This window comes from Protomyctophum bolini, assembly GCF_963924005.1.
Source record: "Protomyctophum bolini genome assembly, chromosome: 14".
NCBI lineage: Eukaryota > Metazoa > Chordata > Actinopteri > Myctophiformes > Myctophidae > Protomyctophum > Protomyctophum bolini.
Genome location: NC_137875.1, coordinates 17,588,543 through 17,612,110, shown reverse-complemented (window position 1 = coordinate 17,612,110; position 23,568 = coordinate 17,588,543). Strand labels below are relative to the sequence as shown.

The 23,568-nt window shown below is 39.2% G+C and overlaps 2 protein-coding genes across 4 annotated transcripts; one reads left to right on the top strand and one right to left on the bottom strand.

The window, feature by feature from the left end:
• Positions 1-441: 441 nt before the first annotated feature.
• On the top strand, positions 442-9,932 carry pkd2l1 (polycystic kidney disease 2-like 1). Its single transcript, XM_080781891.1, has 15 exons — positions 442-756; positions 1,321-1,434; positions 3,879-4,006; positions 4,575-4,828; positions 5,378-5,602; positions 5,910-6,138; positions 6,231-6,401; positions 6,485-6,666; positions 6,752-6,872; positions 6,984-7,082; positions 7,216-7,337; positions 7,440-7,557; positions 8,420-8,553; positions 9,030-9,156; positions 9,699-9,932. The coding sequence occupies exons 1-15, from the start codon at positions 474-476 to the stop codon at positions 9,825-9,827; spliced, it is 2,436 nt and encodes an 811-aa protein (XP_080638017.1). The 5' UTR covers positions 442-473; the 3' UTR covers positions 9,828-9,932.
• A 1,854-nt stretch (positions 9,933-11,786) lies between these two features.
• On the bottom strand, positions 11,787-22,527 carry tial1 (TIA1 cytotoxic granule-associated RNA binding protein-like 1). Of its 3 annotated transcripts, XM_080782645.1 has the most exons (12): positions 22,327-22,527; positions 21,814-21,910; positions 19,793-19,891; positions 19,590-19,644; positions 19,403-19,490; positions 17,840-17,915; positions 17,446-17,554; positions 15,814-15,909; positions 15,279-15,363; positions 14,017-14,140; positions 13,744-13,922; positions 11,787-13,608 (listed from the first exon to the last, which is right to left on the bottom strand). In XM_080782645.1, the coding sequence occupies exons 1-12, from the start codon at positions 22,353-22,355 to the stop codon at positions 13,485-13,487; spliced, it is 1,161 nt and encodes a 386-aa protein (XP_080638771.1). In that variant the 5' UTR covers positions 22,356-22,527; the 3' UTR covers positions 11,787-13,484. The 3 variants fall into 3 exon arrangements, with proteins under 3 accessions (XP_080638771.1, XP_080638772.1, XP_080638773.1); XM_080782646.1 differs by lacking the exons at positions 19,793-19,891; positions 21,814-21,910; positions 22,327-22,527 and adding an exon at positions 18,660-18,729 and having other exon boundaries at positions 19,590-19,642; XM_080782647.1 differs by lacking the exons at positions 19,403-19,490; positions 19,590-19,644; positions 19,793-19,891; positions 21,814-21,910; positions 22,327-22,527 and adding exons at positions 18,375-18,442; positions 18,660-18,729.
• Positions 22,528-23,568: the final 1,041 nt, after the last annotated feature.

The window sequence follows — 23,568 nt, the reverse complement described above, 5'->3', positions numbered from 1 at the left end:
GCACCCAAGTATTTATTCAAATACTTTTCAAGGGTTTGTGATGTGCATAGATACTCCGCTAGGGGTAGCGCCACAAATTTTGTTCCATGCAAACACACACACACACACACACACACACACACACAAAACAGATGCTTATAATGTATAATACAACACGTATATGTGCGCATACGACCAACATGCGTATGTCAGCCTTACTTATAGGCTGACATAGCCTACTGTGGACTGCTCATTTGCATGTTGTAACCAACGCTATACTTTCATTAGTCTTTACAACATCCAAATGAGCAGCAGCAGACTGGTGACACCTCCCCCTGTGATGCTTATCATGCTTATGTCATTGTTTCGTCATGTCGTCTTACCACCAGCAAGTGCTGAAAACGCTCCAGCTTCATTTGGTCCTCTTTACTTTGGACGACATCGTCTCAGTTCCTCCACACACACACAGAGACGTCCAGTTGACTCCCAACAACATGAAGTGCTTGAACAACCGAGCTGAGAGCCACTTCACCGGCCAGGTAGAGTGTGAGCTGAACAGTGTGAGTAATGGAGCCTGGGTGAACCAAGGCTTCTGCGGCTCTCCATCACCCATACCTCGGGCTGTCAGCACCCTCTACAATCCACAGGCCCTTTTCCCGGGCTCCATGGACAGCATGTCCAAACTGGACAGTCCCTGCAGCCCTTTTCCTGAGGAGCCAGCATCCCTGGACGGAAGCCTGTTAAAGAAACGTGCAGGTTGCTGTTCTTTTATCAAAGGTAGGAACTGTTCTTTTTTCCCCCCTCGTTGTACATGTATAACTTAAGTCAAGTTATCATGTTTATTTGTTACCCGTGTCATAATTGTTCAAAAACAAAATCCTTTCTTGGCGTTATATTTTGCATGGTTTACCAACAGTTTGTCATGTTTTAATGTGAAATGGTTATAGGTACAGTACAGTGAGTACACATTATTGACAAATGGAAATGGGCTGAAAGAGTTCCAATTAGTTCCTCCTGAGCATATTTATTTGAAACTGTGACCATAACATTTCAGTATTAAGTCTATTAAGTTTTTATATCATTATCAAATAATGTGCAAATGTGTAGTATGCTTCTTTTCATTTACAGTTGTGCTAATCAAGCAATTGAATTTGGTTTAACACGTTACTTTATACATCAGCAGGTTCACACAAAGTAAAGATTGTCAATGTTTTATCATAAATGGGGGTACAGAGGAAGTGTTGTATTATACAGGCATACACTTTATTCATACCTAGGGGAGCATAAAGACTAAAATGATCAAAGATTTTCCATATATTGTATTTCGTCTATATTGTGTAGGATTATGGAGCACAACATTGACTGAGAACACCTCTGACAACAGGGAGCTGTTCGTCAGGACCACGATAAGGGAGCTACTAGTTTATCTGCTATTCCTTGTGGATATATGTCTCTGTAAGTATAACATTGGTTACTCTGTCAATGGCTGACTAACTGTGTGTGTGCGTGCTTGCGTGCGTGTTCTTAGCTTACGCATGTTTCATGATAAGTACTTTTTATATATGTGATGTATGCCATGCTTTTTTTAATGCTTAATGTAAGTCGCTCTGGATTAAGAGTGTCTGCTAAATGCCTAAATTGTAATTGTAAATTGTGTGTGTGTGTGTGTGTGTGTGTGTGTGTGTGTGTGTGTGTGTGTGTGTGTGTGTGTGTGTGTGTGTGTGTGTGTGAGTGTGTGTGTGTGTGTGTGTGTGTGTGTGTTGTATATAAAACATTATACAAATCAATGTTAGCTAGCAGGTGTATCGAAATGAACAATGTGTGTTTTTTTAAGTGAAAGTTTAGCTCAAAAGATGTGACCACCCATTGAGGATTTTAAAGTAGGCCCAAAACTGGTGTTTCTGCACTGCAAATTCCTAATCATTATTGTTTTAATTTAGTACCAGATTTGTTGGTTTTTAGCCACATGAGCATCCCAATTCTGGGCATGTCATCATAGGCGAACATTCAAGGGAAATTGAAGCCCATATATAGCTTGTAGATCGGCTATTTTGGTGTAGAAAGGAAAATCACACCTGTGTGAAGTAAGTGGTGCAACTCTGTGTGGGGGGTTCCCGGAACTTCCAGACCCACAGGAACGCGTCCAGGGTGCCGATCCGGCTCCGGCGAGCCGCCCAACGTCCGAAACGGTTTAGAAATGACAGTGTTACCATGTGGGGGTCCCCAGGGGGTCACAGTACAGTACAGTACAGTACAGTACAGTACAGTACAGTACAGTACAGTACAGTACAGTACAGTACAGTACAGTACAGTACAGTACACCTAAAATCATCATATATACAGTTAAGTATGTGTGTGTGTTAGGCTGCACAACAGTGACTTGGTTTTGAAAACCAACCAAATGCTATTTTCGTAGCATTATTAAATTATGAACTGTATTGGACTGGAAAGACTTAAGTATATAGTTAGGGGCAGACGGAATGATTTTGTCCAGCTGTGGGAGACATATATGAATACTATACAGACTATTATCTAAGAGGAAAAGAAACAGAACTGAAAACTAAAGAACTACACAAATGTTTTATTAAATGTATTCTTATTTAGATACTTATTTTTTGTTTTGTTTATACAAGTGCAAGTGCAATATCTGTGTGTGTGTGTGTGTGTGTGTGTGTGTGTGTGTGTGTGTGTGTGCGTGCGTGTGTGTGTGTGTGTGTGTGTGTGTGTGTGTGTGTGTGTGTGTGTGTGTGTGTGTGTGTGTGTGTGTGTGTGAATGTATTGTACTGTATGTAATGTATGTTATAAAAAAAGGTCAATACAAAATATTATTGAAAAAAGAAATGCTATTTTCGTGCTCAGACTCAGGCACCCAGACAGCCAGCCAGCCAGGCACACACAAAGCTACTTAATGAAGTGGTTGCACCATTTAAAAAATAGGGGGCCTAGTAAAGATCCCTGGGAGACACTGATCGATGAATTATAGGGTTTAAGTGGTGAACTACTATCTGATTGTCTATACTTTGATAGGATATGTGGGCATGGATTTGGTTCTCATTGTTTACCTGCAGGGAAAACACCCACCCTGGAAACTGAGGCCAATAAAACACCATGAAAAGTATTTTTAGTACGAGTTCCAAGGAGTTATTTGTACGAGTTCCAAGGAGTTGCGACTAGTTGCATTGGAGTGGTTTGGGCCTTACTGTAAGGCATCTCAATAGCTTCATAATCATGAATCATTAAACAAATAGTTTTAAGAATTTCTACACGTTCTGTACTTGTACCCATAATGAGATTATGGTCCCTGAATAGATTGGAAAAAACTATAATAAAGATAGAAAGAAAACGGTAACGTATCATTCTCAGTTTACATAACATTACATTCTGAAAAGTCCTTGTTTTGTTAAACTGATATTATGTTTTGTTTAAATAGGATGTTACAGTACATGAGCCTGTTTGAAATGTTGATTTATCGTCAGCTGTGTCTCCCTGCCTGGAGGCCACTATAAATTCTCTCCCCATCCCGTTTAAATGGCATTGTCCTGCTAAACATTATGAGTGAAAGGAACAGATCGCGCTGCTCTCTTGCCTTTCACTGATAAGAGCATTGGGCCGAGCCATTGTTCCTTTGTCTGGGTCGGGATTTACATTGTTTGATGAGAACATTTGCGTCAGCCAATGTGCTCTCTCTTCAAACAAATCACCGCGTCTGATCTGGGTGTATTTGACTGCTGTGACATGAGCACAACCAAAGGACGAATTGTGAATGAGGCAGTGCATGTCTGTATCAGAGTCGCCTTATCTTCAGCTGAATGCAGCAATTAACGTTTCAAGCTGAACCTGAGCAAAGGCTGACATGAACCGGTGGTTAACCATAACAATGTCATCATGTTGTCTTTCAGTGACATATGGCATGACAAGCTCAAGCACCTACTATTACACTAAAGCCATGACAGACCTGTTTGTGAATACAGCCGGTGAAGGTGGGGTTAAATTTCAGTCCATTAGCACCATGGCCGACTTCTGGACTGTGAGTAGTCTCTATATTCTCCAATGAAGAATCAAGCTCTGTGAACAAATAAACACAGAATGAAATATGACATGGTTGAGTTTGCAAGATATGTACTGTATAGCAGTGGTTCCCAAAGTGGGGTCCGGGGACCCCTAGGGGTCCTTGAAGGAGTTTCAGGGGGTCCCCAGCTAAATGATAGTTTGGAATCAAATGGATCCTTATGGGTCTGTAACTCTGAGTGTACAAATGGAACCATTTGTACACACTCAGAGTGAAATTAACATTGATTTTACAATATAAATTGGGGTCTCATAGATATAAATGTCATTAAAGCCTGTTGCATATGAAACTGGGGGTCCTTGAAATAAAAATGGTTGAAAATCACTGCTAGAGCTGTAAAAATAATCTTCTCTTATGGGAGTCCTTAGCATATATTTCCAAATGTGGGGGTCTGCAGGCTAATGAGTGTCATTTGGGGTTCCTTGACATGAAAAGGTTTGGGAACCACTGCTGTATAGATCATGATTGATTCATAATTGTATTCCTACCTCTATCCTCATCCTCATTTGTTTCTGAATCTGAACAGTATTCCCAGGGCCCGTTGTTGGATGGCCTCTACTGGACTAGGTGGTACAACAACCAGTCTCTGGATAGTGGAGACAAGTCCTTCATCTATTATGAGAACATGCTGCTGGGCGTCCCCCGCATGAGGCAGATCAAGATCAAGAACAACTCCTGTAAGGTCCACAGCGACTTCCAAGATGAAATCACGGGATGTTTTGATGTCTACAATGAGAAGAAAGAGAACGATGACAACTTTGGTCTCATCAATGGCACTGCGTAAGCTACACATTTTGGTCTTTTGATTGGTTTCTAAGCTCGACTGCTGTCGAGCTGTGAAGCAGTTGTGAGACTATTGTAATGAGTCTATTTGTGTGCATGCACTGTATGCACATACATACAGTATACTGTACACAGTGTACACTAGTGTGTCACTCTGTCCGCAACGACTCAATCCACTCAAATACTACATCTCTAACTCAAATATCTGACATATTGTGCAATTTGGTGGACTAAGATCAGGGACACTGAGGTCAGCTGGTAATGAGCTCATACTATGCACGCGTCTAGGTTCTTCTTGATTTGTTGTCGTTGTTTTTACTTGAGCTTTAGCTAAATTAGGGGATGCTTGAAATTGAACGAGTTGAGAAACTCTGTTAGAGCTGTAAAAATCTTCTCTCATGGGGGGGTCCCGGGCATATGTTTTCAAATGGGGGTCCGTGGGCTAATTAGTGTTAATTTGGGGGTCCTTGACATGAAAAGGTTTGGGAACCACTGCTTTAGCACAGTATGTTCACATTATTGTTACAAGACCTTATCCTTCCCCAGCTGGACATATCACACAGAGAAAGAGGTGAAAGGTTCTGCTCACTGGGGCTTGTTGACCACATACAGTGGGGCAGGGTTCTATCAGGACCTGACCACAACTAAGGAGGAGAGCACCGCCACGCTGACGGACCTGAAGAGCAACCTGTGGCTGGACCGTGGAACCAGAGCGGTCTTCATCGACTTCTCCACCTACAATGCCAACATCAATATGTTTTGTGTCATCAGGTACTAGTAGTGACAGTGGTGGAAAAAGTAACTAATAACTAAAGTTTAAAAGTAAAAGTACAACATTTGCCTCTGAGATGTAGTGGAGTAGAAGTATTGGAAATTGAAAATAGTACAGTACTAGTACAGTAAAGTACAAATACCTCACAATTTTACTTAAGTAGAGTACTTAAGTAAATGTGCTTAGTTACTTTCCACCACTTGCCACACTTGGTAGTGAACATTATTTGCAAGCACCTTTTTCCTACAATAGCTTTTCATCCAAAAGCTTATAGACATTCCATGTTGTTGTTGTTTTCCCTGAAAGATTGCTGGTTGAATTCCCAGCGACTGGAGGAGCTATCCCTTCCTACCAGATACGAACAGTCAGACTCATTCGATACATCACCTACTGGGATTATTTCATCCTAGCCTGTGAGATGGTATTCTGTGTCTTCATTCTCTACTATGTTGTAGAGGAGATTCTTGAGTTACGAATACACAAGTTGTCCTACTTCAACAGCATCTGGAACATACTGGACATTGTTGTCATAATGGTGAGATAATTAATTATTATTCACATACACATTTTGCATAAGCCGAGCTCCTTGGTTTGAACAGTGAAAAAAAACACTATTCTGTTTTCCAGCTTGCCATTGTAGCGATCGTTTTCAACATTTTCCGCACCATAAAAGTGGACAAGTTACTTGGCAAACTGCTGCAACAACCTAATATCTATGCAGACTTTGAATTTCTGGCTTTCTGGCAAATGCAGTACAACAACATGAATGCAGTGAACTTGTTCTTTGCTTGGATAAAGGTAAAACACTATACCACCGTCTACAGTCACTATTTTAGACCATAGGGTGTGCCACTGTTTGACTGTTCTTCTTGCTACTGCAGGTCTTCAAGTACATCAGTTTCAATAAGACCATGACACAACTGTCCTCGACCTTGGGTAGATGTGCTAAAGACATAGTGGGATTTGCCATCATGTTCTTCATAGTATTCTTCGCCTATGCTCAACTTGGCTATCTCCTCTTTGGAACAGAAGTCCAATCTTTCAGTACCTTTGTCAAGTGCATGTAAGCCGAGTAATCAAGCCAAACAAATAGGATGATAATAACAGTTGAAGTTGAGTTCTTATGCTCTGTTCCTTTCTTCCTGTAGCTTCACACAGTTCAGGATTATTCTAGGAGACTTTGATTATGATGCCATTGAGCGTGCCAACAGAGTTCTTGGTCCAATGTACTTTGTCACCTACGTATTCTTTGTCTTTTTTGTACTGCTGGTGAGTTATCGATACACAAATAATAATCAATTTTACAATCGAAGATTGGATTATTTTTAAATGTATAATTACTAAAAGTTTTTTATTTTTTCTTTCTTTAACATACCCTAGAACATGTTTCTAGCTATCATTAATGACACGTACTCTGAGGTTAAGGAGGAGCTCTCATCACAGAAAGACGAGCTGCAGATTACAGACATAATCAAACAGGTAAAGTAGATCTTGAATACTAACTATATACAGTCATGATTGATACAGTATTTAGTGTGTTTGTTTGCCAGTATCAGGATACTACAAATTAAACTACAAATAATAAAGCAATAAAACAAATTTTTGTATTAAGAGCTACTCAAGGACATTCATGAAGCTGAAACTTAAAAAGGAGAAGATATCAGATGTTCAAAAAGCCCTGCGGTCTGGGTCTGGAGAAATTGAATTTCAGGACTTCAGAGAAACTCTGAAAGAGTGAGTCATTAAAAAGCTAAACAAAACACATAAACATGCAGGTTAACCCAGAAGTTTAAACTGCATTTGAACTGAACCTTCACCCATCTGATGTCGTCTTAGAATGGGACATGCTGATCATGAAATCTCTGCAGCATTCGCCCGATTTGACCGCGACGGAAACCAAGTTCTGGACCACGAGGAGCAAGAGAGGATGAAACGGGAACTGGAAGAAAAGAGGGTTTGTGGACTAAATCCCAGGTTCTCATTGTAGGGTCAACTCAAGAAAGTGTACAAAATGGAACCAAATGCAATTTACAATTACAATTTGGGCATTTAGCAGACGCTCTTAATCTAGAGCGATTTACAGTAAGCAAGAACACCACATGGTAATACATCAAATACATATAGTCATCAAGGATCATATTAAGTAAGCTAAAAACCTAAAATCCGTCCAACAGTAGAATATCCGTACAATGAAACTATGAGTATGTATACACTATAGAATGCTATGTCTACATATTATGCTATCTATTGTAAATTGTGTTAGCCTTTGCATACGCCTGCAAGGTCGTCGAGGCTACGGCTACACTCTGAGTTAAATGAACACTTACCGTAATTTCCGGACTATAAGCCGCGGCTTTTTACCCATGATTTGAAACCTGCGGCTTATACAACGGTGCGGCTAATCTATGGATTTTTACAGCTAACGCAGGCTCTGAGCTAACATAACATTATATTCAGGTGCGCCTTATAGTCCGGAAATTATGGTAATTCACTTAGGTTACTTTAGGAATACCAGGCCACGTAGTTCTGCCGGCTGTACGCCTGGGGCGAGTTGGTAAAGGGGCGAGTCGTTTGGTATTCGTAATCAATACAGGGTACAGTCAAACACACGTCCAAAGGAATCACTGAAAAAAGTATTTGCGGTCTTGTTTCCATTTAGGTCCTGGGTATTCAATTCATAATCGTCTATACTCTAGCCTAATGACATTAGTGGGCCGTGAACACATTAGAGATTGGGACCTAATCCAGAAAAGGTTGAGAACCACTGCTTTAGAATAGTAATGATTTTCACAAGTGTTTCATTTCCCTCTCTTCAGGATGCTCTCAGTGCTGAGCTAAACAAACTTGGAATAGACTATGGTAAAGACCAGATGGACCAAGATACTGTTGCCATCAATGAGCAGAAGAACATGCCCACTCAATCCTTCACAGAGAAAGAGGAGTTTCAAAGGTGGGTTAAGTGCTCACATTTAACTCATTCATTTTAAATTGGGGGTAAAGACAGAATGTCATAAATAGGCGATGGGTTAAAAGGGATATGTTCCCTTTAAATAACTTTTTAACGTCTATTCAGGCTTTTGTGTGCCCCCCAGGCAGTTTTTATGTTGCTTGATTCAATATTTAGATATTTGATTAATTTGGATTTTGATTAATTTAAACCCATTGAACTTCAAACTCCATTTTAACCATCTAAGAAGACTTTAGAAAGACAGCCTAGCTGTTCTTCCTTTTCTTTTACTGATGGAACTGTTCTTAAAATGAACAGTTCCATCAGTACCAGTACATTAAAAACAAATAAAAATGTTAGAGCTGCAATCCACAAGTATTTTATTGAAAAAATCGTATAAAATATTAACAAAAAAATATATATGATTGTGTTTACTTTGTATTATTGGCTAATGCAACCTACTTTTCATTCCATCTAAGGTTGGCCAGGCAGGTTCTCCAACTGGAAGGTTCTGTAACAGCCATCATGTCCAGGATTGAGTTGATTATGGTGAAGCTGGAACTACACGAGAGAACAAAAGCCAAAGAAACAATGTCCAATAATGATGTATGTGCTGTAAGCCTTGTAAGGAATATAAAACTCTTTTGTTTGTTGTTTAACTTGGTTTGCATATTCTGATAGTTATCATTGAACATTTGTAAGAGTGAGAACCTATTTTTATCAGCTAACAATTTCATCTGGTTCCATAACGTTCCAATATTGTCTGCTCATGTGTTTGTTTGATCACTTCCAGTTTCACACGTCATCCTGTAGCTTGTAGAAGTTCTCGCTCCTAAAAATGTATTTTCTGTTTACTAAAGAAGCGGGGACAAACTTATTACTGAACAAACACTATGGGAGTATAGAACTATGGTATTTAGGACAAATTCTAACACAAAACTGATCATTTAAATATGAAAAGGTCAACCTATATATCATGTCAGTAGTTCAACATAAGCGCAACTTAACTAATTATCACTTCCATTCTTATGTTAGTTGAAGACACCAAAGTATAGGGTTAGTGTTTGCTATTTCAATATGCTGATAAACCATTTTTATGTCATGCTTACCGTAGCAAAATCTCATAATTCCACTTGTGCCCAATCCAGGATGATGCGACCACGCCGGTCGGTGCAGTCTCAGCACACATGGACAGAGGCCTGAGAGCCGAGCTGCTGTCACGGAGACCTGCAGCTCTAGCTGGAGGATTCACTGGAGATTACCGGAGTCATATGTGATCTATTCTGCACCAGTGTTTCCCAACCCGGGGTTCACTCTGCAAAGATTTGAGTTAAGAACGTTTGCTCTGAAAGAATATACATATTCAAAGATTTGTGCCACATTTTCACGATTTTTCTAAAATAGCATAACATAATGCAAAACAACAAATGGGGTTCCCGCCCTGAATGGGTTAACTCCCACATGTAAAATCATTGTGAAGTAAAGTAACGATAACATTGCTAAATGTATAAAATTAAAGAATATAAAGGCTCATACAGTGCATATATAGCAGGGCTCCAATTTAAACACTGCTTCAGTGCATGTACTGTACGTGCTAGCCTGTGACATTTTCCATGGGTGTTGAAAAGTACACCAACATCTGCCTCTCCAATAAATCCAACAGTCAGATGGTGTACAAACATTATTACTGAGGACCAGTAGACCATAGATATATTGAAATGATACTATACACAATGATTTAAACCTGCCCACTCCACATTCAGCAACTTAAAGTAACCCAGAATACTTTGCAACTCAATGGGTACACTGTACTGCAAACCCTACAGTAGGTAGGACATTTAAATGGATTCATTGCATACTGGGAAAGATGTATTAGCTAAAAAGTCATTGAGCTCAAAGGTGTCACCTGAAATCTGCATTTTTAAATAGCAGTGACAGTTGTAGATCAAACCTATAATTCATTTTCAATATCCTTTTGTTGGGATTATTAGGTTTTTGCGATTTAGGTTTAGGATTATGTTAAATATGTGCAATATATTCCTGTACTAGACAAGTACTTGCTGAACCTCACGTGACTAAATGATTGTCAGTATACAGGTTGAATTTGTCTGTTTAATCGTTGAATGTTGACAAGCAGCTTTTGGAGTATGGTACAGTACAAACGCTATTTCTGTAATAATAATAATAATAATAATAAAAGGTATTCCCCTCCTTGATGGTTTACTTAAATGTTTAAATCAAGGGGGTTGTGTTTTTCTTGTTGAAAAATATAGTGATGTTGTTTATTGTGTATACAGTTGAATATATCACTTCAACAGCAATTACATGCATCATTTAATAGGTGTAGAACTACTGTACCTACTGAAAATCCACTACAGCTAAATGTATGCTTTGTGTTAAGAGACTAATATTGATGTGCAAGGCAGACAGCACAATGCATCAGATAATAAAATGTATTTAACAACCAGGTTGAAGAGTTTCACGTTTTTATTAATTTAATTCTCCATTCAAATCAGTAATGGAATTCATCAATCACTGAATTTCAGTTCATGTGTTACCGTCATAAAATCAGCTTGCCATTACATTCAATATTTTACGCAAAAGAAAAATATATATTACATGTCATAACTCATAAGCGTGCAATTCAAAACCAAACATCACTTCCTGATACTCACTGTAATGGCACAAACTTAAAAATATGAATTTAGCCTTCTAATGGCGCCTCAGTAAGTAAAACAAATGTTGCAGTCTACCAACATAGCAAATTAAGGCTTCTTCATAAATTATATTGCTGAAGTTTAACGACGGAAATTTTAAATGCGTCCGTCTACCTACATATGTACAGACTCACTTCAAAAACGTTCATGAAGGTAGCTAGGTGTTCATATTTATACGTGTAGTCCAATGGTTCTCAACCTCTAGTGGATCAGGGCTCACTTGAAAACGCTTTCACTGCCTACTACCCAATTAAAGAACATGTTATGGCCAATCAATCAATTGTGTTCCATCTTGGATCAATGAAACAAACATAGTAGGCTATACTTTAAGTTCTTATGTTTTGGTATCACATGAAAACAAAATAAGTAAAAAGCAAATAATAATAAAGAAACATGTCATTTTTATACGGGGGCTCACATGCAACACTCTCCCAGCGCACCACCAGTGAGGCCCGGCCCACAGGTTGAGAACCACTGATGTAGTCAACATGACCCCGTTTTGTTTTTTACAAGTGTCCCTTACCCCCTTAAACTAAGTATGTTGGCTAATACAACACCAAAAATAGAGTGAAGATAACAAATACTCTACTAGGCTGTACATCATGGCACACAAAATCAAAATGACCATTTAGTAGTGCTTTTTTAAATGGTTCAACTGAGATATAATGGAATATATCTTTAAAAAGCCGTACAGATCATTCTGAATGCATTTGCAGATTTTGCACTGAATGACAGGATGTATTCAGAACTTAAGAGCATATTATATATTAATGAATATTTCAACTATCAATAGAAAATGACCTTGAAACAATGCAAAATGGGCGACTAAAAAGACAAATCAATTCAAACATTTAATATGATATGGGCCTGGTTTCCTAAAATGTTAGTCAATTTGTTTCTTCATAAAACAAATTTGCAAAATATATTTATACCTTATGAGATATTTTTAAAGAGGCATTAAAAGGCATAGAGGGAAATTTAATTGAGGTCAGAACAAAGAACACCTTTTGTTTAAGAACATTCTAGGAAACCAGTTGCAGAAACAGCATCATATAATCAATTACCTTTCAAACGTTTGAGGGCTCAGCTATTTACAATATTTTCTTTGTACAATGACTCAATGAGCATGTGCTATAGTATTTTATTTCCCATGAGACACTCAAGGTTATAAATTAGACTGAGCTAAGCTACATCATTGTAAACTAAAATTCCTCAAAAGGTTTGCTAAGAACATGCCAATCACTCTGATAGAAAATCCTGAAAAAGCAGTATTTTTCTTATATTTTTTGCTTTTATGGATGTATAGTTGAAATGTTCTTTGTACACAAAAAATGTCTGTCTAAGAAGATCTCTCCATCCACTACAAATACAACATATTGGAGGTAAACTACGACTCTCCTGCCGCTTACCTCTAAAAGTACCTCAGAAATCGGAACTTCTAGCTAGAACGCTAAGCTATGAACTGTTATCTAAGCTGGGGACAGTTTATGGTGAGTTGGGGTGTCAACTTGGCTCAGTACAATAACAATAGTCACAGCATTGTTTCATGAGGCCATCATACCCACCAGGCCACCACCTCTTTCCATTAAACTTTTCATTGCATGCCATGTGAAACAAAACGAAAAACACATTCTAATTAGTTTTTTTTTTGTTTTCCAAGGAATACAACCCACAATGGCTGGTCAGTGGTCACATGTTCTGGTGTCTCAAATGACAATATTGTGACCAAAAGAGTGACAAATATATTGAATATAAAATTCAGGCAAAAACAAAGACATGTCTCTGTGTATATTTCCACCATCCATTAAACATGGATATTTGAAGGTGAATGACTTGTTCGGTGTAGTGTCGTTTCTAGTAAACATGCTTTTAGCTACACTAAAACAATGTTCCTGTTATGGCTTCTGGGGCCATAGCAGTATGTATGTGTTTTAAATAATCAGAACAACAACCACTCTTAAATGTTACCCAAAATGTCACCCTTTAAACCACCTCACCTTAGAAAGCTTTGTGAGTACAGCCTCACTGAAACCTTTAACATTATTTACATATACACCTTCGTAAAGTGGACATGTTCTTTTGGTTAGCTGGGAACAACTGGTATACGGCTTTGTGAATGTAGCCCCTGTATTCCTCACAGCACCTGCCCAGATGTAAACATGCTGTGCCCCAGCCCCCCCCCCGTAATGTAACTGTGAGACTGAAGTGAAGGCTAGCTCACTGTGTTTGGTAGCCAGCCATGCTGAAGTTAGCCAGGTTTGACATTACAGAGCCGGGAGGGGGCTGAGGCTGAGAGGGTGGGGACCCAAAACCTCCCACCCAGGTTGGTGACTGGGATTGCCTAAAAATGGGTAGAAACAAAAAGGAAAACATGATCAATCTACAGGTAAAAAAAAAAAGTTGTAGTCCGTCTGCCGTTTGCCGTCTCCGTCTCCCCCCCCTGTGCAAAAAAAAATGACTTAAGTGGTTAACTCACTCTACACCAAATCCTTGCTGGTTCCATGTCTGGCCATACACGCCATATGATGGGACTTGTTGCCACCCGTTGGTCATGTATTGCCCATACTGCTGCTGCTGTTGCTGTTGCTGCTGCTGCTGTTGCTGCTGGGGATTCCCATAGACCTGGTTCCACTGTCCCCACTGCCCATACTCCACCTGTCATGACACAAAGAGCAAGAAAATGGTCACAATTAGTTTAATTACCCACATTTAAAATACCCCCAAAACGAATGTACATTTTTTCCTATACCTGTTGTGGGCTTTTAGCCATATCAGGAGATTCCTTGCCCCAGTAGCACTTCACCATGTTCCCTTCAATGGCTGTCGTATTCACCGAGACGATGGCATGGGCAGCACTTTCATGGGAGGAGAACCTTTTAAAAAAGGGAAACCAAAGCTAAAACATTTCTACCGGACAATGCAGGAGAGCTGTGATTAACCCATTCAGGACGGGAACCCCTTTTGGTGTTTTAAGCATTATGTTAGACATTAGCTATGAGATATAAGATGCCTGATGAAGGTCTAACAACCAAAACATTGCTCAATAAAATCTAAACTCAAGTGAAGACAGTGTGCGGGATTCTTTTTCTCTACAATTTACAATTTAGGCATTTAGCAGACGCTCTTAATCCAGAGCGATTTACATTAAGCAAGAAAAAAAGCATGGGAATACATCACATAAAAGCATTTATCATGAAACATGCGTAAGCTAAGAAAGTAACAGTGGAATATCTATATAATGAAACTATACATATAAACTATACATATATACTACTATGCTATACATATGTACTATGGCGTGCTATGACTATATACAATGCAATTCTAGTGCTGTCTACATAACATGCTATAAGTCTGTTTCAAATGCTATCTAAGTCTACAGAAGTGCTATCTAAGGGCGTAGGGTATGGGCCATGATGGAGTCTGAAAAGGTGGGTTTTCAGACTACGGCGGAAGATTGGGAGTGATGCTGCAGTTCTGACTGCCATCTACTTATCAGTTCCAGTTATCCGACGCACCTGTCCATTGTAGGTGTGCAGGTCTATTTCTTATACTTTAGCTATTGAAAAATAGCAGATTGATCTACAAGCTCATAGCGCGGCACTGAGTGCCGTGCTACGACCTTGTAGATCTGCTATTTTTGAAAAATCTTTAAAATGTGTCACAAATCTTTGAATATATCTTTCAGAGCGAACACTTTTAACTCAAATCTTTGCTTCTGGGAGGTCCCTGGAACAACATACTTTCAGATTGTTTGGGGTTCCTTCAGTTCACATTAAATAGAAAACTGTCATGAAGACATTTTCTTAGGTCTTAATGGATTAAACAGTTTATTTGTTATTGTCAGCTTATTGAGTGCAGATAATGAGCTATATCAGTGTGGATGTGTTTGTCAGTGAAAGCCTCAGAACTATAAGTGGTTACATTAAAGTGGTTTATCATCGAGTCATGCGTTTGTGGTGACATCTAGGGACGAGATGCTGTAATGCACCTGACCTCTGACGACAATACCTGATGAAAGAATATCCTTTCTCTGGGAAAACTCTGATCTCCATAATCTGACCAAAAGGCGAGAAGGTCTGTCGCATTAGGTGCTCTGTAAGATTACATAAACACATGTTTAGTCTTGCAATGCCATTGGTCATATTTGCATATAAATACCCCCACAGAGGCAGAAATTCACACAACTTCAAAATCTCTGGCTCTGAACATTTTAACATTTAACCCTGACAAAAGTAAGTAAAATGCCTGTAATATATATTTTTTGTGCCCATTAGAATGTCTAGAACATGTACATTTATTATTGTGAAAGATATCCCCTAAATGTAAATTCATTTATTTTAATAATTATTATAAATGTGCATAACATTAGCATAAAACTTATTTTTTAACATAATTTCCTCTGCAAAGTCCTAGTAGAAATGCAAGTAGAAATATATCTGGGTATTAAAGGGTTAAAAGTGTCATCTACCAGCACTTTGTATGTTTAGAGGAAAAATAACAAATAATAGATTTCAAATCACAGTTGTACAAAATCTAACCATACCCGTCAATCCTGCCTGGATTCCTCCACAATACACAGTGCAGTTCTGCGGGCTGGACTGACTCACCACATCATCAAACCTCAGCTGCTTTGAGCCGTCTGAAAAGAGCACAGAGGTTGTTCTTCATTCATATAGGTTACAGTCATGTTGAACTTAGGTAGCTACCCGGTTGTCAATCATCTTTATCCGGTTCCTCTGTGATTAAGGAATCATAAGTACGGTAGTGATTCCTTTCACTATCACTGTATAAATGAATGACCAGGTCTCAAAATACAATTTATCATAATGCTACCAATATAATTGCTGGTATTAAAAAAAAATCTTCATATTTTTCTTGATTGAAATATTTATTAACAGTTTGCAGAATTACAGTACATTTCAAGCACAAACTCAATACAAAGACTGTTAACTGTGAGTGGACGACCCAATTAAGCATTACACTAGTTTACAACAGGGTCCACATTGTTCAATTCATCAAAACATTTAGAGACGTACAAATAGACACTATATAGTTAAAGAACAGAACAGGAATTCATCATAAAGGAAGCAAAAAAGGAAAAGAAACATATACAGTGAGGGGAAAGGGGGGGGGGCGGTGGGGGGGGGGGATTCCGATTTTTACAGGGGCCAGTTTCGAATTGCAGCCGTCCGTAGGTGCCCTTTGAGAGCAGTTTTGAAGGAGTCAAGGGATTCACATGTCTTAATGACTGTTGGTAGGGCGTTCCACATTTTGGTGGCATAGGAGCGAAAATAATTTAGTCCCTTGTTTGTGCCGAATCTGGGTTGTACATGGTTTGTTGCTCTAATTACACCAATATTTGTGACTTATCCATTTATGTGATGCTAGAGAACAATACAACATGAACATTTCAGTTTCCCAAAACTAAGTGCAGTAGCGGGAATTACTTTACCGGCAGAATCTGATTTGCTCATCTGAGTTTATCTGCTTAAAGGGTGATTTTGAGACCTGTTTCGCAATACTAATATGATTGGATGGAGAATCACCGCTTGTGGTTTCTTTATCACAGAGCACAGCAGCCACGGATAAAGATTGACAATAGTTAGACATGCAGTACATCATGCCAATCCAGGTAGCCCCAAGGTTCAACATCAATCTCGTTACCAAATCCAGTTTAAGCTGTCTTGAAGCATGCCAACATTTTATATTCTCCAATTTTCTTCATTCATTTTTAAAATTAAGTTTAAAAAGCGTCCTCATTACTTCAAGTATGAATACTTCTTATAATATAGTTGTGAAATTCATTGTTCATCACTCAGCAAGAGTGACTGAATTAAGGATCCTGTGGGCCTACTTAGGAATGACCGAGTCGACGCCCGGAACTCTCTGGTCATTGGCGACGCACACACCGAGTTTTAAGTTAGTTGGTCGGACGGTTCTCGAGATCTACAGACATAGCCTGGAAACCAGACGAATCTGTCATAAAATATCCCTGGGGGAGATTGGTCTGGCACCGCCTCAGTTTTAATTACATTTCCCTCACCCCAGAGTTGTGGCTGACCATTCAGAGCCCACTATTAGTGAGACTTTTTTGCTGCGACGTTGAAATCTGCTTGTAGTAAACGTCCCTTGAAAATGTATAGTAGCATAAAAGAAAATTACAGTCAAAACTTACTGTCTTGAATGCTCTTTGGGGCAGGTGGTTTGCGGGTAGCCCAGTTCGTCCTAATTTGGCGCCCACCCAGCCACTGTCCCCCCATGTGAACGATGGCATTCTCTGCATCCTGTGGATCCAAAAATAAAGTCAGTTTCCCCTTCAGAACCAACTGCTTCAAAACGTTTGCTGAGATACCGTGACATTTCAGTATCCAATTTATTAATGTTTATAATCTAATGCACAAGTGATTTAAAACTGATTCAAAGTCATCTTAGAAACTTTAATTTAAATTAAAATAATTCACTTCAAACTATGATTCTGTCCTTAAAATTATTTCAAATGTATTGCTAGTAGGATAGTAAACAGAAAATAGAAATAACCTTCATTTTGTGTTCTTGCACTGGAGCCTTACCAGTTTGTTGTAGAAGGACACAAATCCATACCCCTTTGATTTTCCTGTCGTCATGTCCTTCACAACACGGGCATCCCTGGAGGGAAACGTAAAACTAATGTCAGCGCACTTTCTATATTGGAGGCTTCCATCTAATAAAAAGGAACCACGCAAACACACTGAACTGTGAATCCTCTACATTGACCTATATTCAATGTACTTTAACTATCTATTCTACACCGTTACTTCACTGACTGGTAGTGGTAAGACTAACATCAAAGCAACACTTGAAAAACAAAAGTAGTACAAACAAGTACAAACATGCAGCCTACACTGTTGGTTTACATGTTTTCAGATGTCTTAAGGGTCCCTCACCACTAGAGCACCACTTCTTGTTCAATCTTCACACTAGTAGTCTACAGATTTTAAATTCACAAAAGGAACTTTATATGGATTACCAACCATGCATTCCTAAAAATCTGCTGTTGGTGCTCGTCCTACAAATAGAAATATATGAAAAAATATCAAAGAGAAAAAAAGGAATTAAACGGCATACATGGCCTGTTAACAGATTTCTTTATTTTTCCTGGTCAATTCTTTACCACCAATATGGAGTTTGGGGAGCTGCAAATTTTGAGAAATTGACATTTTCAGAATTTTTGGAGAGGAGCATTACACTACAAACAATACTATGCAGATCAAAATTAGACAAATTATAACAAAGATTTAGAGGAGAACATTGAGTATTGGAGGTTGTTAATCTATGCTAGGTCATGTTAATAACATAGTATCTACAATGAATACATTTGGAAAGTAGTAAATAGAGGAGAAAAAAAACTACATCTGAGTCTCCAGAGTGCACAGTTCCTTGCTGTTAGCCTTCAAGCTCCTGTCCAATCCTATGAGCATTTCTGTAAAATAACCAAAGTGCTATTACTTCACTGAAACCCACAACTACAGAGAAGTTGAAAGCTATTCAGGTTCATACACAGAACTTCATATTTGAGTTGACGTTCAATGCAACTTACTTACCATAACCATATATAGCAGAATGGAAGAGTAGGCAAAGAACTGATACTTTTTATGACGACGACAGCATGCTACTGAATCAATCAGTATGCAGGTAACATAGATGATCAACTTACAAATTGAGTCACCTGTGTTATCTATATATCTGTATTTTCTTTGTCTTCATCTGATGAAGGCCAACTGGGCCTCATGTTAGAGAATATATTGTGAAATTGAGTGAGTGTTGCTTATTCTACATAACTTGCAGGACTTTTCCCCCCCAATCAAATCAGACAGTCAGTCTTTAATGCAAAATTTTAATAATTCCGCAAAAACACTGTAATATATACTGACGCATACCCGTTATTATCCTTCTTATCAGGGTAACGCCCAATTACAAAAGTGTGCATATAAACATAGTCAGCATAGATTCTTATTTTGATTTGTGAACACCAAATAAACACCATGTAAAAATCAGGGGTCAGGAAAGGCAAATAAACAAATGTCTTAACCACTGCCAAAGTACAACTGTGAAATAAACCATAACCCCTACTAAAATAATGTAGAATAACTTACGAGATTTTCCCAAAAGGTGCAAATGCAGCCTTGACGTCCTCTGTGGAAATCTCAGGGCTCAAATCACCCACAAAAACATGGAAGTGATCTGAAAAAAACAAAATAGAAACCAGCGCAAAAGACATCTACGAGTCTGTGGGGAGTGGATTTAACTGAAAACAAGAGAATACACAGGGGGACAACTTACTGGATGTGTCTTTCTTCTGGCTACTTGGAGTGGTTGCCCAGTTTACTTTGACCTCCTGAAGGTAAAGGAGATTGCACATAGTACATAAATATGGTGGGGAGGAGGACAATCTATATGTCTATAATATCGAGATAAGTAGATAAGGAGAAGAAAGGAGTAGTTGTAGAGAACATACTTTATTTGTATTGAATATTTTAGCCTACCTTTCCTAATATCTTCCTCCCATTCATGGCTGCGAGGGCTGCTGCAGCATCTCTGTGTTCAAAAAACTCCACAAAGCAATATGGGTCATTGCTTGTATGCTGCGAAATGAAAGAAAGGGGGAAAGAGAATCCAGATAGAAGAGTTCACCCTCTTGATACTTTATTTGCGATAGCCTCCTGGCTTTCCTCAGTAACAAACACACAGTACAATCAGTGTTAAAGAGAGAATTCTCCTTTCAAACTGGTGCCTAGATCTATAAAGAACTACACACATCACATTAGATTATTATCATCTTTACTGTACTATTGACTGAAATCAACTTCACCTGTGGGCTGTGGGCCACAGGTGTATTGAATAATGCAATTTGCAACTTGCATTCAACTGCATGTGGCATATTATCAACTCTGTTGTGTCTTGTGTCAATGAGATCTATAACTAGTTTTTGGATAGGGTGGGAAACTTTGATGATGGAGACTCAGAGAGAGGGCAACTATATTCCACACTCACTCAAGAGGGCCACAATGCATATAGTAAAAAATAGCTGATCTACAAGCTCAAACTGCGACACGTTTTGATCTAGTAGATCTGCTATTTTTGCTCTTTTTTAAAGGTAGAGTCAGTGATTTCACTTAATTCAAATATCACTTATTTTTTTGTTTTGTTGTGATAATCCTCTCTACTATAGAGTGTGCTGACCATATAAGGAGTTCCTCCCTGTCCCCAGTTAACCCCTGGGGGTCAAAAAACCGTAGGTTTCGTTTTTGTTCTCTATCCTGATTGGATGAAAGCTTGTGTCCCAAGGCAAAAACGAAAGGCCTACTATAGTCTTTAAGCTACTAATATAGACTGAAGTAATTAAAGCGGGTCATGTTTGCAAATATATCAGTATTCCGATATTAACCTGCGGGCCGCATTAGGTGAAGGTGGGGGCCACCAGTTGATATTAACCTGCGGGCCACATTAGGTGAAGGTGGGGGACACATGTGGCCAGTAGCCCATGTAAGGGATAGGCGATCCATAAAAATAAATAAAAAATCTTCTCCCTGTGACGTGGCCCCCTCAAGACCCCTTTTCCACCGGTTGGTTCCCAATGGGAACCGGTTCAGTTTTTTTTGGTTTTTAGTCCATGAGCCAGAGCTCCAAAATTGGTGGGCAAACTATACCCTATATTAAATTGTTTATAAGATCAATACAAGTAAATTAATACATGATAACCCTTCCACAGTAGTAGCTTTTATTTCTTTTTTGATTATTTTGCATATTTTCCTACATAATGCCTCATTTGCATATTTAAAATTTGTAATACAATAAATCATTGTCTTCATGTAAGTACTCAATTGGGGAAGTTTAATGGTGATAACAAGTAAGACGTGCAAACGCGGGAAGCGAACAATGTCACCATGACTCAGCCATAACCATATAAGGAGTCCCCAAAGCAGCTCCATATATGGGCACAAAAGCGTGACACACAGACACACGGACGGACACACAGACATGATCTGCTAGGTCTCATAGTAAGTGCTCACTAAGGAGTCCCCAAAGCAGCTCCATATATGGGCACAAAAGCATGACACACAGACACACGGACGGACACACAGACATGATCTGCTAGGTCTCATAGTAAGTGCTCACTGCATTCGCAATCACTGCGTTCGCAACAATCTAATATAGGTATGGTTTTGCACACTCAATTCATAATTAACGTTTCAATTTTGGAGCTCTGGCTCAAGGACTAAGAACTGGTGGAAAAGGGGCCTCAGTGGTTGTGGCCCTAAGGAAGCAACTGCTTGGTTCGCTTATGCCTAGAACCGGCCCTGTATGTATGTGTATATATATATATATACACACACCGGTATATATATATATATATATATATATATACACACACACACACACACAAATTCTACAGGTATTTGCTGCTCAAAATTATGTCAAATTGGAAACTTTTAGCCTTTATTTGATGTGATAGGACACTTCACCGTGTACTGTAGAAAACAGCCATATCCTACTAGCTACTTACCTCAGTGATCATTTTACAACTTTTACAGGGTCCTATCTGGGTGAACAGTTGCAGAATCAAGATCTCCGTTACATCCCTGGAGAGATTGCCCACATACCTGGAGAATATTGGACAGTAATTTGATCTATGACTATTCAAAACACAATGCAGTCACTCTCCACAGTCCACCACCAAGATTCTCTGATATATTATACATCAATCAATAATATAATACAATCAAAATATGATGGCAGAAGGCAGATACTCTTCTAATAATACTAATAATGGCTAAACATATGGCTACGTTACAGCCGTTCGCGTTAACCATGCGTCACGCGTGGCCGAATATGACCAACACAACATGTCAACGTTACAGTACAGTTAGTACGTTATAACCTATAAAGTTCTATAAAGTAATCGGCCCACCGTTATAGCGATACGCCGCTATCTCTGACCACTATCTAACATTAGCTAGCGGCCAACCGCTACCAGTTAGCTAACGTTAGCCAATACTGGGCCGCTTGGTTTACTTACAATGTTTTCGGGTGGCTGTCGTCGTCCATGGTCAGTGTTGTTAAATGAAACGCTAGCACTCTTCAGTCACTAGGTAGTTTACCTAAAGGTTAAACCATGGGTTAAAAACCCACTCGGGGGGAAATAAACCAACTAGCTAACTAGCTCAATAGCTAGCTAACCGGGGGCGGTGGGGCAATGGCATACGTAATCGTAATCTCGCGTAGGTAGCCCGCTGCCAGATCGTAGTTTAACCAGAGCCAGAGTTGCGAGTCATTGAGGGGGCAGAAAACAGCCTGGTCACGTGGTTCATGGATTTGCGCGAGCATAGACTAATGCATTCCGTAAACTTCCGGTTGTCCCCATTGCCTGATTCAATGGAAGTCTATGTAGAAGAGCCTGGCCCCATGAAGTGAACCGAGTTGTCGTAACTCTGTCTACATCGAAGGCTAACAAACGGAGGTTTATGCTGGCTAACGCGAGATTATGGACATATTATTATGTACTGTACTGTTACAGCCGAGTGGGATACTCTGCCATACAGTAGCCGGATGTGTACGTCCGTCGTACGACGGTGACGCGCGACGAAAATATAGCCGATATATATATACACGCTCACAACAACAAGTCGCGGACGCGACGCGGTTTGAGTTTGCAGATCAGCTATTTTCGGACATTATTATATTATGTGTAAAAATATTATTAGGCTACATCTGCACCATATAGTAGAAGGCCACAAAGATATGTGTGTCTGTTTGTGTGAAATACCCATGCATGCAGAAACAATGCTGCACTTGTTATTATGAAACTTTACATAAATGACTTGCACACTAACAAGTTTTGGAAGGACTCAGCTCTGAGCTCAGTATACAATATTGTAGAATATTAATAGGCCAGTCCGGGTGTCCCAGGTGAGGAAACATATCCCTACCAAAAGTCAGAAAATATTCTTCTGGACACTTTAAAAGTGTAAGAAATCCACTCAGAATGTATTAAAACATTCAAAACAAACAACTATAATATTATTTAAAGAAATTTACATTAACTGGCTGGCATATAGGCTACTGTTCTGGGAGGTCCCAACAGATGACTAAAATTGTGCTAAAATTGTTTCATACCCTCACCTCATTTTCTGGGTAGGGATCAATGAGGTGAGGGTCTGGAAAATTTGAACATTTTTTTCATAGCCCTGGTTGCTTGTTTCTCTCGCAAAACCTGGCAACACCAATAGGTGGGCGCAGAGCTTTAGCAGTGGGACTTCCG

Coding starts and splice junctions, on each gene's coding strand:
- pkd2l1 (XM_080781891.1), top strand. CDS start 474: ATGAAGTGCTTGAACAACCGAGCTGAGAGCCACTTCACCGGCCAGGTA. Junction 5,603..5,909: donor AATATGTTTTGTGTCATCAG/GTACTAGTAGTG, acceptor TTTCCCTGAAAG/ATTGCTGGTTGAATTCCCAG. Junction 8,554..9,029: donor GAGAAAGAGGAGTTTCAAAG/GTGGGTTAAGTG, acceptor ATTCCATCTAAG/GTTGGCCAGGCAGGTTCTCC.
- tial1 (XM_080782645.1), bottom strand. CDS start 22,355: ATGGACGACGACAGCCACCCGAAAACATT. Junction 19,645..19,792: donor GGAGGAAGATATTAGGAAAG/GTAGGCTAAAAT, acceptor CTTTACCTTCAG/GAGGTCAAAGTAAACTGGGC. Junction 14,141..15,278: donor AAAGGATATTCTTTCATCAG/GTATTGTCGTCA, acceptor CTTTTTTAAAAG/GTTCTCCTCCCATGAAAGTG.